Below are 12,444 nucleotides of genomic sequence, written 5' to 3'. Positions count from 1 at the left end.
AATCTATCTGGTCTATTGTGTCATTTAAAGCTTCTGTTGCCTTATATATTTTCATTTTGGATTATGTGTCCATTGGTGTAAGTGAGGTGTTAAAGTCCCCCACTATTACTGTGTTACTGTCGATTTCCTGTTTTATAGCTGTTAGCAGTTGCCTTATGTATTGAGGTGCTCCTGTGTTGGGTGCATATATATTTATAATTGTTATATCTTCTTCTTGGATTGATCCCTTGATCATTATGTAGTGTCCTTCCTTGTCTCTTGTAACATTCTTTATTTTAAAGTCTATTTTATCTGATATGAGTATAGCTACTCCAGCTTTCTTTTGATTTCCATTTGCACGGAATATCTTTTTTCCATCCCCTCACTTTCAGTCTGTATGTGTCCCTAGGTCTGAAATGGGTCTCTTGTAGACAGCATATATATGGGTGTTGTTTTTGTATCCATTCAGCGAGCCTGTGTCTTTTGGTTGGAGCATTTAATCCATTCACGTTTAAGGAAATTATCGATATGTATTGTTCCTATGACCATTTTCTTAATTGTTTTGGGTTTGTTTTTGTAGGTCCTTTTCTTCTCTTGTGTTTCCTACTTAGAGAAGTTCCTTTAACATTTGTTGTAGAGCTGGTTTGGTGGTGGTGAATTCTCTTAGCTTTTGCTTGTCTGTAAAGCTTTTGATTTCTCCATCAAATCTGAATGAGATCCTTGCCGGGTAGAGTAATCTTGGTTGTAGGTTCTTCCCTTTCATCACTTTAAGTATATCATGCCACTCCCTTCTGGCTTGTAGGGTTTCTGCTGAGAAATCAGCTGTTAACCTTATGGGAGTTCCCTTGTATGTTGTCGTTTTTCCCTTGCTGCTTTCAATAATTTTTCTTTGTCTTTAATTTTTGCCAATTTGCTTACTGTGTGTCTCGGCATGTTACTCCTTGGGTTTATCCTGTATGGGACTCTCTGCGCTTCCTGGACTTGGGTGGCTATTTCCTTTCCCATGTTAGGAAAGTTTTCAACTATAATCTCTTCAAATATTTTCTCTGGTCCTTTCTCTCTCTCTTCTCCTTCTGGGACCCCTATAATGCGAATGTTGTTGCGTTTAATGTTGTCCCAGAGGTCTCTTAGGCTGTCTTCATTTCTTTTCATTCTTTTTTCTTTCGTCTGTTCCGCAGCAGTGAATTCCACCATTCTGTCTTCCAGGTCACTTATCTGTTCTTCTGCCTCAGTTATTCTGCTATTGATTCTTTCTAGTGTAGTTTTCATTTCAGTTATTGTATTGTTCATCTCTGTTTGTTTGTTCTTTATTTCTTCTTGGTCTTTGTTAAACATTTCTTGCATCTTCTCAGTCTTTGCCTCCATTCTTTTTCCGAGGTGCTGGATCATCTTCACTATCATTATTCTGAATTCTTTTTCTGGAAGGTTGCCTATCTCCACTTCATTTAGTTGTTTTTCTGGGGTTTTATCTTGTTCCTTCATCTGGTCTATCTTTCTGTGAATGTGGTTTTTGTTCCACAGGCTGCAGGATTCTAGTTCTTCTTGCTTCTGATGTCTCAATTTTTTAAACATTTTTCAGGTAGTGAAATTTGGGGAAATTTAATTTGTGATTCATTTGGTTTTTTTAAACTTTTGAAATAAATATAAGTTCACAGGAAGCTTCATAGACACCCCATTTATCCTTCACTCAGTTTTTCCCCACTAGTAACATTTTACATGAGCTTAGTGTAATACCACTGTATCTGGAATATATGTGTATCAACATAGTGGAATATTAGAACCCCAGAAATTGACATTGTACAACCTGTAGACCATCTTCAGACATCACCAGTTTTACCTGCACTTGTGTGTATGTGCCGTTTTATGCTGTTGTATCACATAAGTAAAATTCATGTCATCACCCCCACAGTCAGGATACAGACTGTTTTATTACCACGGAGATCCCTGTGCTATCCCTTGATCAGTTTGCTTGTAGACAAGCCGCCTGGAGCTAGAAACATTAAGCCATATGAAACGGGGGGATGAGTCATGGTAAAGTTTTATTTCAGTTTGATCCACAATGGACAAACTTTGCATTTATGGACTTCACTGATTCTGGATGTCATTGTTTACTGAAGACATACCCATTTAGCTCAGCTACAGTTTTGCCCCATTAAAATTATTTAATAGAGTTACCTCTTTGAATTTTGTATGTCTAATGTTCCATTTTCAATAGTCTTAAGGAATAAAAGCAAAAGCAACTAATAATCAGAACTTGGATAAGTACCTTTACTTTTCCAATATTTTTAAATTTTTTTTTTTCTGGCCTGAAAATACAAGTACTATCTGTCTCACATTAGTTGCTTTTCCTCATTTATTGCTTGTAGTGATAGTTATTGGTACATAATGAGTTCTCAGTATGAGTTTCTACTCTCTATCTTAATCTTTAAAACCAAGTTTTCATAAGTAAAAGAATGTAAACTTGGGAGATAAGAAACCATGAATAAATTATGCCTCCTCTTGCTAGCAGCAGCTCAGTGTTTTATTTTATTTTATTTTTTTAATGGTAAGGAGGATGTATACTCGCTAGTGCATATGTTTTATATTTCCATTAAAGAAAGACAGAAAGAAAACATTCTTTCTGTAAACTGTTTTCTGACATTGAGTTATGGTCAAGAAACTTACCTAAAACTTGACATTTTTTTCCCTGTAATTTCATCTGCATTAATCAGTTTACAGTGATTACATGATCCAGCCATTCCTCTCGTAGGGGTGTGTGTGCGCGTGCGTGTGTGTGTGTGTATATATATACTCAAGAGAATTGAAAACATATGTTCACATTAAAATTTTACATGGATGTTCATAAAAGCATTATTTATAATAGCCAAAAAGTATTAACCCAAATGTTCATTAACTCATGAATAGATAAAGAAAATGTGGTATATCCATCCATTCATAAAAGGGAATATTATTTGGCCATAAAAAGGAATGAAATGTGCTGATAAATGCTACAGTGGGTGAACCTTGAAAATACACTAAGTGAAAAATGTCTGACTCAAAAGGCCACATATTATATGATTCCATTTATCTATGGAGACCGAAAATAGACGCGTGATTGCCGAGGGCTGGGAGTAATACAAGTTGAGGTGGAAAATGGTATTAATACACAATTTCAAGCAGTCATTTTTACAAAAAAATTTAATTAGTCATTTTCTTTGAGACTTCATTTTTAATTTTCATTTTCTGCTGTTGGAAGATTTTACAGAAGGAGATGGAATAACCAACTTATTTCCTTCCTGGAACAAAGGGGCACTTTAGGTGTTGATTATAAATAAATTGTGGTTTTGTTGAAAGAAAGCTTTGACGATGTCTGTATCTGAAAGATGGAGATACCTATTTGAACAGGTTTGTTGTGGGGCTTAAATGGATGTGAGAACTCTTGAATCTGAAAAAGACTCTGTGTTAGTTGTTGCCACTGTCACTCAGCCTGTCTCTACTAATAAGTGCAAGACTTAAAAACTACATGACCATGCCTGGAAGGGGACAAACAAATTTCCTCATCAGGTTGTACATTTTACTGGTCTGCACACATTTTCTTTTTCTGATTTATCGACCATTTAAATTAAGATATGTTAACTTTTTATGCTGTGCTTGAAAACGGTGTCCATTTCAAGGAAAAACAAATTTTAATGTCACTTTTCCCCATTGATTTAAAAATTCTGACGTTGTAGTTCTTCATGCAGTAGTATACAGAATAACTTAGGCAGGATTTTAAAAGCAACCAGTGCCTGACCCTGTCCTCAGGGTTTCTGATTTAACAGGTCTGGTGTAGGGCTCTCTGGTGATTTCATTGTACATCCTGGATTGAGACCCCCTGTCTTAGCCTGTTGACATTTGTGAGAGGTGTGATCAGAGATGTTGCAAATATGAAATTTCATAGACCTTTCCCTGTAAGAACAGTAACTTATAATTGAATTCATGGTGATGGGACATGAGGTGACCTGTTTAGTGACTCACTCTGACTTCATACTTGCTTTAGTAAACCCAAGCCTCCACTGTACTGAATTTCCAACTAGACTTGTTTTGGAAAGGAATAACAATGAAAAACATACTTTTTGTAATGTGAGCAGTTGTTGTTGTTGTGTATTTGTGGGTTTTTTTAGCTCCAACCTGCAATCTAAGAAGAAAGACCACATTTGATCCCCCATTTTAGCTTGTGAAATACAGTGAAACTGAGATGTGTAGGTAATGAAACTGAGCCGTGAATATCAGCTTGGTCTCTTATTTCCAACTTAAAACACCATACTTGGTGTTTTAAGCTTGGATTGAGGATTAGTTTAAAAGCATTTAAAGATTCTCTCTTTCCTTTCTACCAGCATTTGTGGCTTAAATTTTGCTTCAGGATAAGCAAATGTTTTGTTTGGCGGAATGGATTTTATTCTAGGGGGAATATGTGCAGTTCATGAAGGAAGGAAAATTTTAGAAGTATTCCAATATTTTCTGTGTCATCTTAGGAGGAGATCTTAATATATTAAGAGCGTTCATGACTAAAAAACGTTTCCAGTCTGTGGTATTTTTTGCCTAAAGGTTTTAAAGTTCTATTTAAAGTAGTGGTACGCTAAGTAAGGGAGAAAGCAATTTCCAGAAATCCTCAAGTTACCATAGCAAGTTGGATTTGCAGTTTTGTTGCTGTAAAATAGAACAGTAAGTTTTTATGTTATTGAGTAAATTCCTTGTTAGTTTTAAGCCAAAATACTCACATAGGACTATTTCTGTCTTACTCTGTTAGGTGTAAAGATTTCTCTCTGTGTTACTGGAATCCCTATTGGATGCTGCCCTCTGATGTTTGTGGAATGAACTGCTTTTGGGAAGCGGCTTTTAGGTAGGCACTTAATATTTAATTGGTAGATCAGTGTAGGTAAGATTAGATAGTAGCTAATAAATTTTTGAGTGTAATAAAAATGTGGTCATATGGTCATAAAAATGTTTCTTTTCCTGTAATATTATTATACAAGTAAATAATTTGTTTTCTGATTGGGTTTTCTGTTCTTTTTCCCACTTTGAAGTAGTTATGACTAATTTTTTAATACATACTGTGTATAAAATGCTCTAAAAAATTTTAAAGATGTTACTAAGATAAACCATTGTTCTTAGGACAATTTATGATCTAATTTTAGGTAACAGGTGATGAAGTGGTAACCGGATAATAAAAGTAGATTTCCACTGACACTTACAGACATATAGCATTTATCTAACTTAAAGCTGGTATACTGAAAAAACACTTTGTAGGCAGATGGAGACAACTGGGGAAGGATTATATTGGTTATGAGCAGAGGGGTTGAATATTGGGGAATGGGAGGATAAAGATAAGTGTTTAATGAAGGAGCAAATGATATGACATTGTTTATTGGCCCTTTTTTAAAGTTTTTGACTAGTTCAGCTTTGTTCACGTCTCTGGATAATGAAGGCATTGGATTGGCTGACTCTCAGGTCCCTTCCTGCTCTAACCTTCAACGAAGGGAACAAGTATTGGTAGGAATGGGATATCAGACTCTCTGAGATAGTAGCAGGGGAGAGTGAGGCCGTAGCCTGAAGTGCCCTTCCCGAGAATAAAATTTCTTTATGATTCATTTGAATTTTAATTCTACTCCTTCCATTTGCCAGGCACAGTGCTAGGTGCTAAGAATCAGACTGAGCCTGGTTAACATGGCCCCATCCTTCTGGAGCTTACATTCTGATGGGAGCTTCACACTAGTCAACCTGAGACTATAATAGAGGGTGACAGGTTATAGCCATGAAGATGGGAGAAGCAGGTGGGATGAGGTGGGGTCATCTTAAGGCATCAGGGAAGGCGTTTTCAAGGGAGTGACTACACGATGAACAGGAAATTAGCCAGGCTTAAGGACAAGAGGTGACATATTCCAGGTGGGAAGAACTGCATTCTTAATAAATATTAGTAGTGTGTATTTTTAAATGCTTGTATTCCCAATACATTATACATCCCATGAACAACTGGGAAGGAATCATTGAAATCACATATTTTAATTGTATCTCATTGCTATGGAAAAGATTGGATGATTGAAATTCTAATATGGGTCAGTCGAGTCAGATTATGTAAACTTTTAAAAGCTAACTTTTTAAAGATAATCTTACCATTCAGCTTGTTCATAATTTTGGAGAATAGGAGCTCCATATTTTTCATCCTTTAAAGAGTTTGCTAGTGAATAGAGTAATGACAAGCACCACTTAGCTATCTCCGACCTGACATAAATCTACTCACTCTGGGAGCTGGGTAAGGTTGAAAGCCCCTGTATACTCGGATTTATACAACCCAGGCCCTTTCGTAAGTTACGGCATGAGTAATGATCTTCCTACCTCCTCTACTGCGGAAGTGGCCCAGGGAAGTTGACCTAGTCTGAATCCTGGAGCCTCTGCTTAGTATTCCTTTTCTTTGAGTCTCTCCAACTCACTATTTTCCCAAAGCTCCCAAGTATTCCCTGGAAGGAATTACATGTGGATAGATGCATGATATTGTAAACCCTTGTGCTTTTTTACTCTCCTAAATTTGAGATTTTAAAAGTTATACTCTCTGCCTGTAATATTACATCCATAGTATAAATCTGTAACCATTTTGTTACATGTATCATATCCTTATGTAAAATCTCTTAAACTTAGTGTATGATCAGGCCACCCAAAATGGCTGTTCTCTTGCTCTCTGTACATCCCCTGCTCAACCAGTCCCTGCCTCACCTACACCCTACTCACATGACTGACCTTCCTACATACTTGCCCCTGCCCCAACTAGTGATTGTTCTGACCTTTAAATCAGAACATCTCCTCCATGATAGCTTATCAAAGGGATGGTGAGGCTCATGCCCCTCTGCTAGTTTCCCTGGTAACCAGTGAGCCAACCTGAGGTCAGTTCTCCCTGTAACTGATTACCCCTTCCTCCTGCTGCCCAGCAAACACTGCTGCCGTGTCATCTGCACACAGTGGCGTGCTGCTCCAGGACCTTGCTTTCGACATGTAAGCTCCCCCTGCCCATTAAGCCATTGACGTTTCTGCCGGCCTTACTCTGGCCTCCTCCTTCGGTCTTGAAGCTGGGCAAGTACAGGGCTTGCAGGCCTGCATGCTGCAGCCCAACACTTAGTTTCTTACTTTGCTCTTGGGGATCCCTTACTTATTCAGTCTATTCCAATGTGCCGACAAGCTAAAGTGCCATCCCATTGCCATGTCATTCTCCCCCGCCATTTCAGTATTTAAGTAACACCTCATTTTTGCCTGACTCTGCCCACCTGGAGAAGCTTCTTTGTAATCCCCTCGGCTACCATTAGCTCTCCCATTTTGCCTGGCACCAGTGGGCCCTTAACTGGCACCACTTTCTTCTCCCCAGACTTGTCCCAGCGTTTCCAATTTGAATTCTTTATGTATTTTGATTAGACTTCTTGGGGGGTTATTTCCTCCCAATTAATTTATTATACAGTGATCATAAAATAACATAAAAAAGCCCAAATCGCCTCAACACCCACCGCAAGTGTTTTCGCCATTCCTGTGCGTGTGCTTCTAGTAACTTGTATCTGCATGAGTCGTCTGCCCCCGACTGCTCCCCGGTGGTGGCGTCACAGCGCTCACACCTCTGCTGCCTCTTCTGTCCCTGAAACAAACCAAACACAAAGTCCCTACCGCAGCTTGCTTCCAGCCCCTTTCCTTCAAGCATCCTTTGTTTATTCTTTCTCGTCACCAGCAAACATTTATAAGAGTATCTACTGGCTTTACTTCCTTAAAAAACAAAAAACAAAAGAAGAACACCTTCACACCTCAGCCCGCCACCTGACTAAAAACCCGCTCTCACTGAAGTCACCTCTGACCTCGGAATTGTTCTTTGAGCCCTAACGTGCTTTCTTGTTACCACTTCCTCTTGCTTCCGTTGGACTCTGTCCGTCTCTGGCTCTTGTCGTCTCAGGTTTCGTTCCCGCTGCCTCTGGACTCCTCTCTAGTCCTAACTCCTTAGGACTCTGCTCCCTGGATAGGCGCAGGATCGCCTGTTTAACCGATATCTTCATTCCAGAGCTGTTTTCTGAGCTCCCGGACTGCGTTTCCAGCTGCACGGTGGTGATTTTCGCCTTGCTGACTTGGTCTGGCTCCTCACACCTCCCCTCATCTGGGTTTCGTGTCTTGGCTCATGATGGACTTCCCACACGTCGGTCAGTCTGCAGTGACTTTTCCTGCCCGTCTCCTTTCATGCTGTTGCTCCTGCCGGCCTCTTCCTTTCTGTCCCTTAACTACCATGGAATCACTTCTTATCCCGCCACTGTGACCTCCCTTCCGTGCCCACCGCTTCTCCCTTCTCTGTATCCTCCTAGTTACTGTACCTGCTGCATCTGTTGTGGTTGTGAACCGTTACCCACTTCTGGAGTGTTGACTTCGGAGACGGACACCATGTGGTGTTCATTATTTAAGCCCCATTATTTGGCAAGGTGCTTGGGAAGCAGTAAATGACTAGTAATTTTCCCCAGCAGTTTCAGACGAGGTTAGATGTTTGTGTAGTGAGCCCAGTCAGCAACCTTGATTGTTTTCTGTTTAAGCAATTACCATGCTTTCTGATTAAATCTTTTAAAAATCTGTCTTTTCACAACAGCTGTAAATTGTGTGAGGTTAGGATTGTGGCTTTCTTGTTTATCCCCAGTGTCTAGCAGGTGAAAGGAGTTCAAATATTCATTAAAAAGAATGGATATCACTTATGTTCTAAAAATTATACAGATTTAAGCCTGTACCAGCATTGTGTGAGTGTACTGGTGTCACCATAACCTTAACATTCATTATTGGGAGCTGTAATTTTACCACTTATTAGAGTAAAATGATAGCTTATTATTGATTTATATTCATTGATTATTTCTTGAATATATTTCTGCATTTATTTGGCTTTTTAAATTTTTGTTTGTATTTTCTGTATTGATTTTTACCTGTTGAGCTTTTAATGCTTATTTTATGAACTCTTAGAATAATATGTTCTACCTTTGCCATTGATTACAAATATTTCCCTTATTTGTTTCATTTTTTAATTGTAGTTTTCTTTTCATTATGTAATCTCTTAATTCTAATATTATTATGTGACTTGAGCTTTTAAAATATTTAATCTTTCTCTCTATGATGGGAATGGATTTTCAGTTCATAGTCTGTGTATTTGCTACCTGAACTGTTATCTTGAGTGGTCCCATGCTAGTTTTAAGAGGTATATTTTTACAGACTCTTTTAAATTATATTTTAACAATTAATACTTACAAAATGTTGAATTTTTAGATTTTTTTTAATGCTTTGCATAAAACCTTGCAGAGTTTTTTTGAAGTATTGTATTTTGTCCCCAAAGTGATTTATATACAACCTTTAAAGTAGTTTTACCTTAGTATGTTAGTTCACCACAACTCTTTTTTTTATAGTAAGAGGGAAAACTTTTTTTTAAGAGCTACACATTAAGGAAATTATCATTAGTGTTTCTGAATATAGTTTTCCAATTTTGTTCAACTGCAAGTTTTTAAAGATAAGTTCGTGGCAGTTATTTTTTAGTTTGGGGAGATTGTTATCAGAAATTTAATCTGTTTACTTTGAGTCTGTGTGCTTAATTATAATGCTAATTCCTAGTCTAAATATTGTTATATGTTGTTTTCTTTTATAGAGAAAACACTAATTGAATTATAGGCTAGAAGAACACACTGGAAGCTTTTTTTTTTTTTTTTTTTTAATTTATTTATTTATTTATGGCTGTGTTGGGTCTTCGTTTCTGTGCGAGGGCTTTCTCTAGTTGTGGCAAGTGGGGGCCACTCTTCATCACGGTGCGCAGGCCTCTCATTATCGCGGCCTCTCTTGTTGCGGAGCACAGGCTCCAGACACGCAGGCTCAGTAATTGTGGCTCACGGGCCTAGTTGCTCCGCGGCATGTGGGATCTTCCCAGACCAGGGCTCGAACCCGTGTCCCCTGCATTGGCAGGCAGATTCTCAACCACTGCGCCACCAGGGAAGCCCACACTGGAAGCTTTTGATGCTAAATTTTGATTAAAAAAATTTTTAATTTTGATTTAAAATTTTTAATGTTTAAATTTTGATTCTGTCTAAAAAAAGAAAAATTATTATTCCTTTATAGCAGAAATGTTACTTAAAATAAGTCTATTCTTAAGGCTTATAAGTCTGTTTACAGTATTTGTATTAGAATTTTCATCTAAAACATTGTGTTAACTTTTTTTTCTGGATTCCTTCTCTCAGCTTTTTACTTCAATAAGTTTTCAAATCTACAGAGGTTATAAGAATAGCATAGTGAGCCACTACATACCTTTCGCTAGATATTTACCTATTAGTAACATTTTGCCACTTTTTGGCTGAACTGTTTGAGCGACAGCCTAAATATTCAGCATGTATTGCCTAAGAACAGGGATATTCTCCAGTACCAACATAACAAAATTGGCACTTTCAAGTTATTTAACACTGACAGAATGTTATATTTATATATATTCATATTTCCTTATTTTCCTATTAATGAACTTTGTATCTTTTCTTTCCCATTCAGAACCCAGTCAAGGAAAAATTGCATTCAGTTATTAAATCTATTTAGTCTTCTTTTTTCTACAACAATTTCCAGACATTTTTTTGAGGGGGGCGCAGGGCAGGGAGGCGTGGTGGTTGGTGTCTTTCTTTCATGACATGATATTTTTGTTTTGTTTTGCAGAATGTTCCTTTATTTGGATTTGCCTGTCTCCTTAGGATTAGATTCAGGATCTTTGGCAGGAATACTGCGCAGGAGATCTTGTGCTCTTTGGGCGTTCTATGGGGAGGCATGCGGTGGCAGACAGTTAACATGATTGGTTGGTTGAGCCCCTGGTTAAGGTGGCGGTGTCTCATTTCTACACCGTAACAGTATCTTTATCCCCTTTGTAATGTGTGGGGATAATACCTTGATACTCTGTGGTTTTAGCATCCATTAATTATTCTTGGTCAAATCATCTATTGCAATAGTGAATGCAAAATAGTGTTTTTTGTAATTCTGTCATTCCTTCTACATTTATTGGTTGGGATTCATCTTTAAAGGAGGGTTCCCCCTCCGCCTTACTCTTTATTTAGTATCATTTTGGACTCACTGATTCAGTTTTTTAATAGAATGTGTTACCATTCATTGCTGTCACAATTCTAGTCTGTGCTCAGGCTATGCCAGATTTAGTCATGGGGACCCTCAGGTGTTACCTTTTTTTTTTTTTTTTAATTTTTTATTTATTATTTATTTATTATTTTTATTTTTGGCTGTGTTGGGTCCTTGTCCCTGTGCGAGGGCCCTCTCCAGTCGCGGCGAGCGGGGGCCGCTCCCCATCGCGGCGTGCGGGCCCCTCACCATCGCGGCCCCTCCTGTTGTGGAGCACAGGCTCCAGACACCCAGGCTCAGCAGCTGTGGCTCACGGACCCAGTCGCTCCGTGGCACGTGGGATCCCCCCAGACCAGGGCTCGAACCCGCGTCCCCTGCATTGGCAGGCAGACTCCCAACCACTGCGCCACCAGGGAAGCCCTCAGGTGTTACCTTTGAATTATCTGAAGCATTTCTTCTAATCATATATCTGTAGAAAAGTAGGTATGACTTTAAAATGTCCTTTCTGGTTAACATTTCTTTAAATCCACAGGGACTTTCTCTTATTCACACTGTGATTAATATATAGCATATTTTTGTAGATCCTGACAATATTAACACCATTCAGTTGGGACCAAAATTACTTGCATGGCTACTTCCCTACAACTTCTTCGAAGGTTTTAGTTATCCCTTCCTCCAGTGTAAAAGCTTACTTTAGATTTCTTCCAGTTGCAGTTACTTCCTGTTCCTGGGTCTAGGGACAGGGTCGTGAGCAGAGACATCTTTAAAATATGTTTTGTCTTGTCAGTTTAGCTGTTGGAGTCTGCACTGTATATAATGCTTTTGCTAAAAAGGGACACATAACAGAAAAACAAATGCAATATAGTTGCAAGTACTACTACTTTCATAGAAGTTGGTGGAAGGAGTGCTAGCAGTGTGATTAGAACAAGCCTTTCTGCAGTGTCTGAGAGCAGGAGTCCCTGGGACTGACCTTCGAAGGACTTTTTTTTCCTTGAAGAACATTTGACTTACTTCTCTTGAGAAGGTTTATTATACTTCTGTATGTAGAGAGTTCTGTGCCAAACAGCACATGACTGTTATGGCTCACTCTTTAAATCTCTAGGCTTTTAGCTTTGGGGCAGGATCTAGTTATGGCCAGTTAAGCAATCTGAGCCCATTATAGATTCTCAAATCTTGGTGCTTTAATGAGGGTCTTTATACCCTCATGAGGAACAGGACCTGGAGGCATTTATCAGAAAGCTGAGACAATGGAGAGCTCTGTGAGATTGTTGTGTGTCTTGATCGCCTTCTCTTTTACTTGTGTCATTGTGGCTTCCACTGCTTTGAGGTGAACTGGGTTCATGTCCCCTCGTTTAGGTTTAG

The 12,444-nt window shown here is 38.6% G+C and overlaps 1 protein-coding gene across 3 annotated transcripts in view; it reads left to right on the top strand.

The window, feature by feature from the left end:
• Positions 1–12,444, top strand: part of GXYLT1 (glucoside xylosyltransferase 1) — a 54,816-nt gene that overhangs the window by 8,559 nt on the left and 33,813 nt on the right. For 2 of the 3 annotated variants that reach the window (XM_068561021.1, XM_068561019.1), the window contains exon 2: positions 4,748–4,840. The exons of the other annotated variant lie outside the window; for it this stretch is intronic. In XM_068561021.1, the coding sequence (XP_068417122.1) occupies positions 4,748–4,840 (93 nt within the window). The remainder of the gene's footprint in view (positions 1–4,747; positions 4,841–12,444) is intronic. 3 annotated transcript variants of the gene reach the window in all.

This window comes from Eschrichtius robustus, chromosome 13 (genome assembly GCF_028021215.1).
Source record: "Eschrichtius robustus isolate mEscRob2 chromosome 13, mEscRob2.pri, whole genome shotgun sequence".
Classification (NCBI taxonomy): domain Eukaryota; kingdom Metazoa; phylum Chordata; class Mammalia; order Artiodactyla; family Eschrichtiidae; genus Eschrichtius; species Eschrichtius robustus.
Note: the sequence above shows the minus strand (reverse complement) of the source record. Positions and strands in the feature narration are given on the sequence as shown.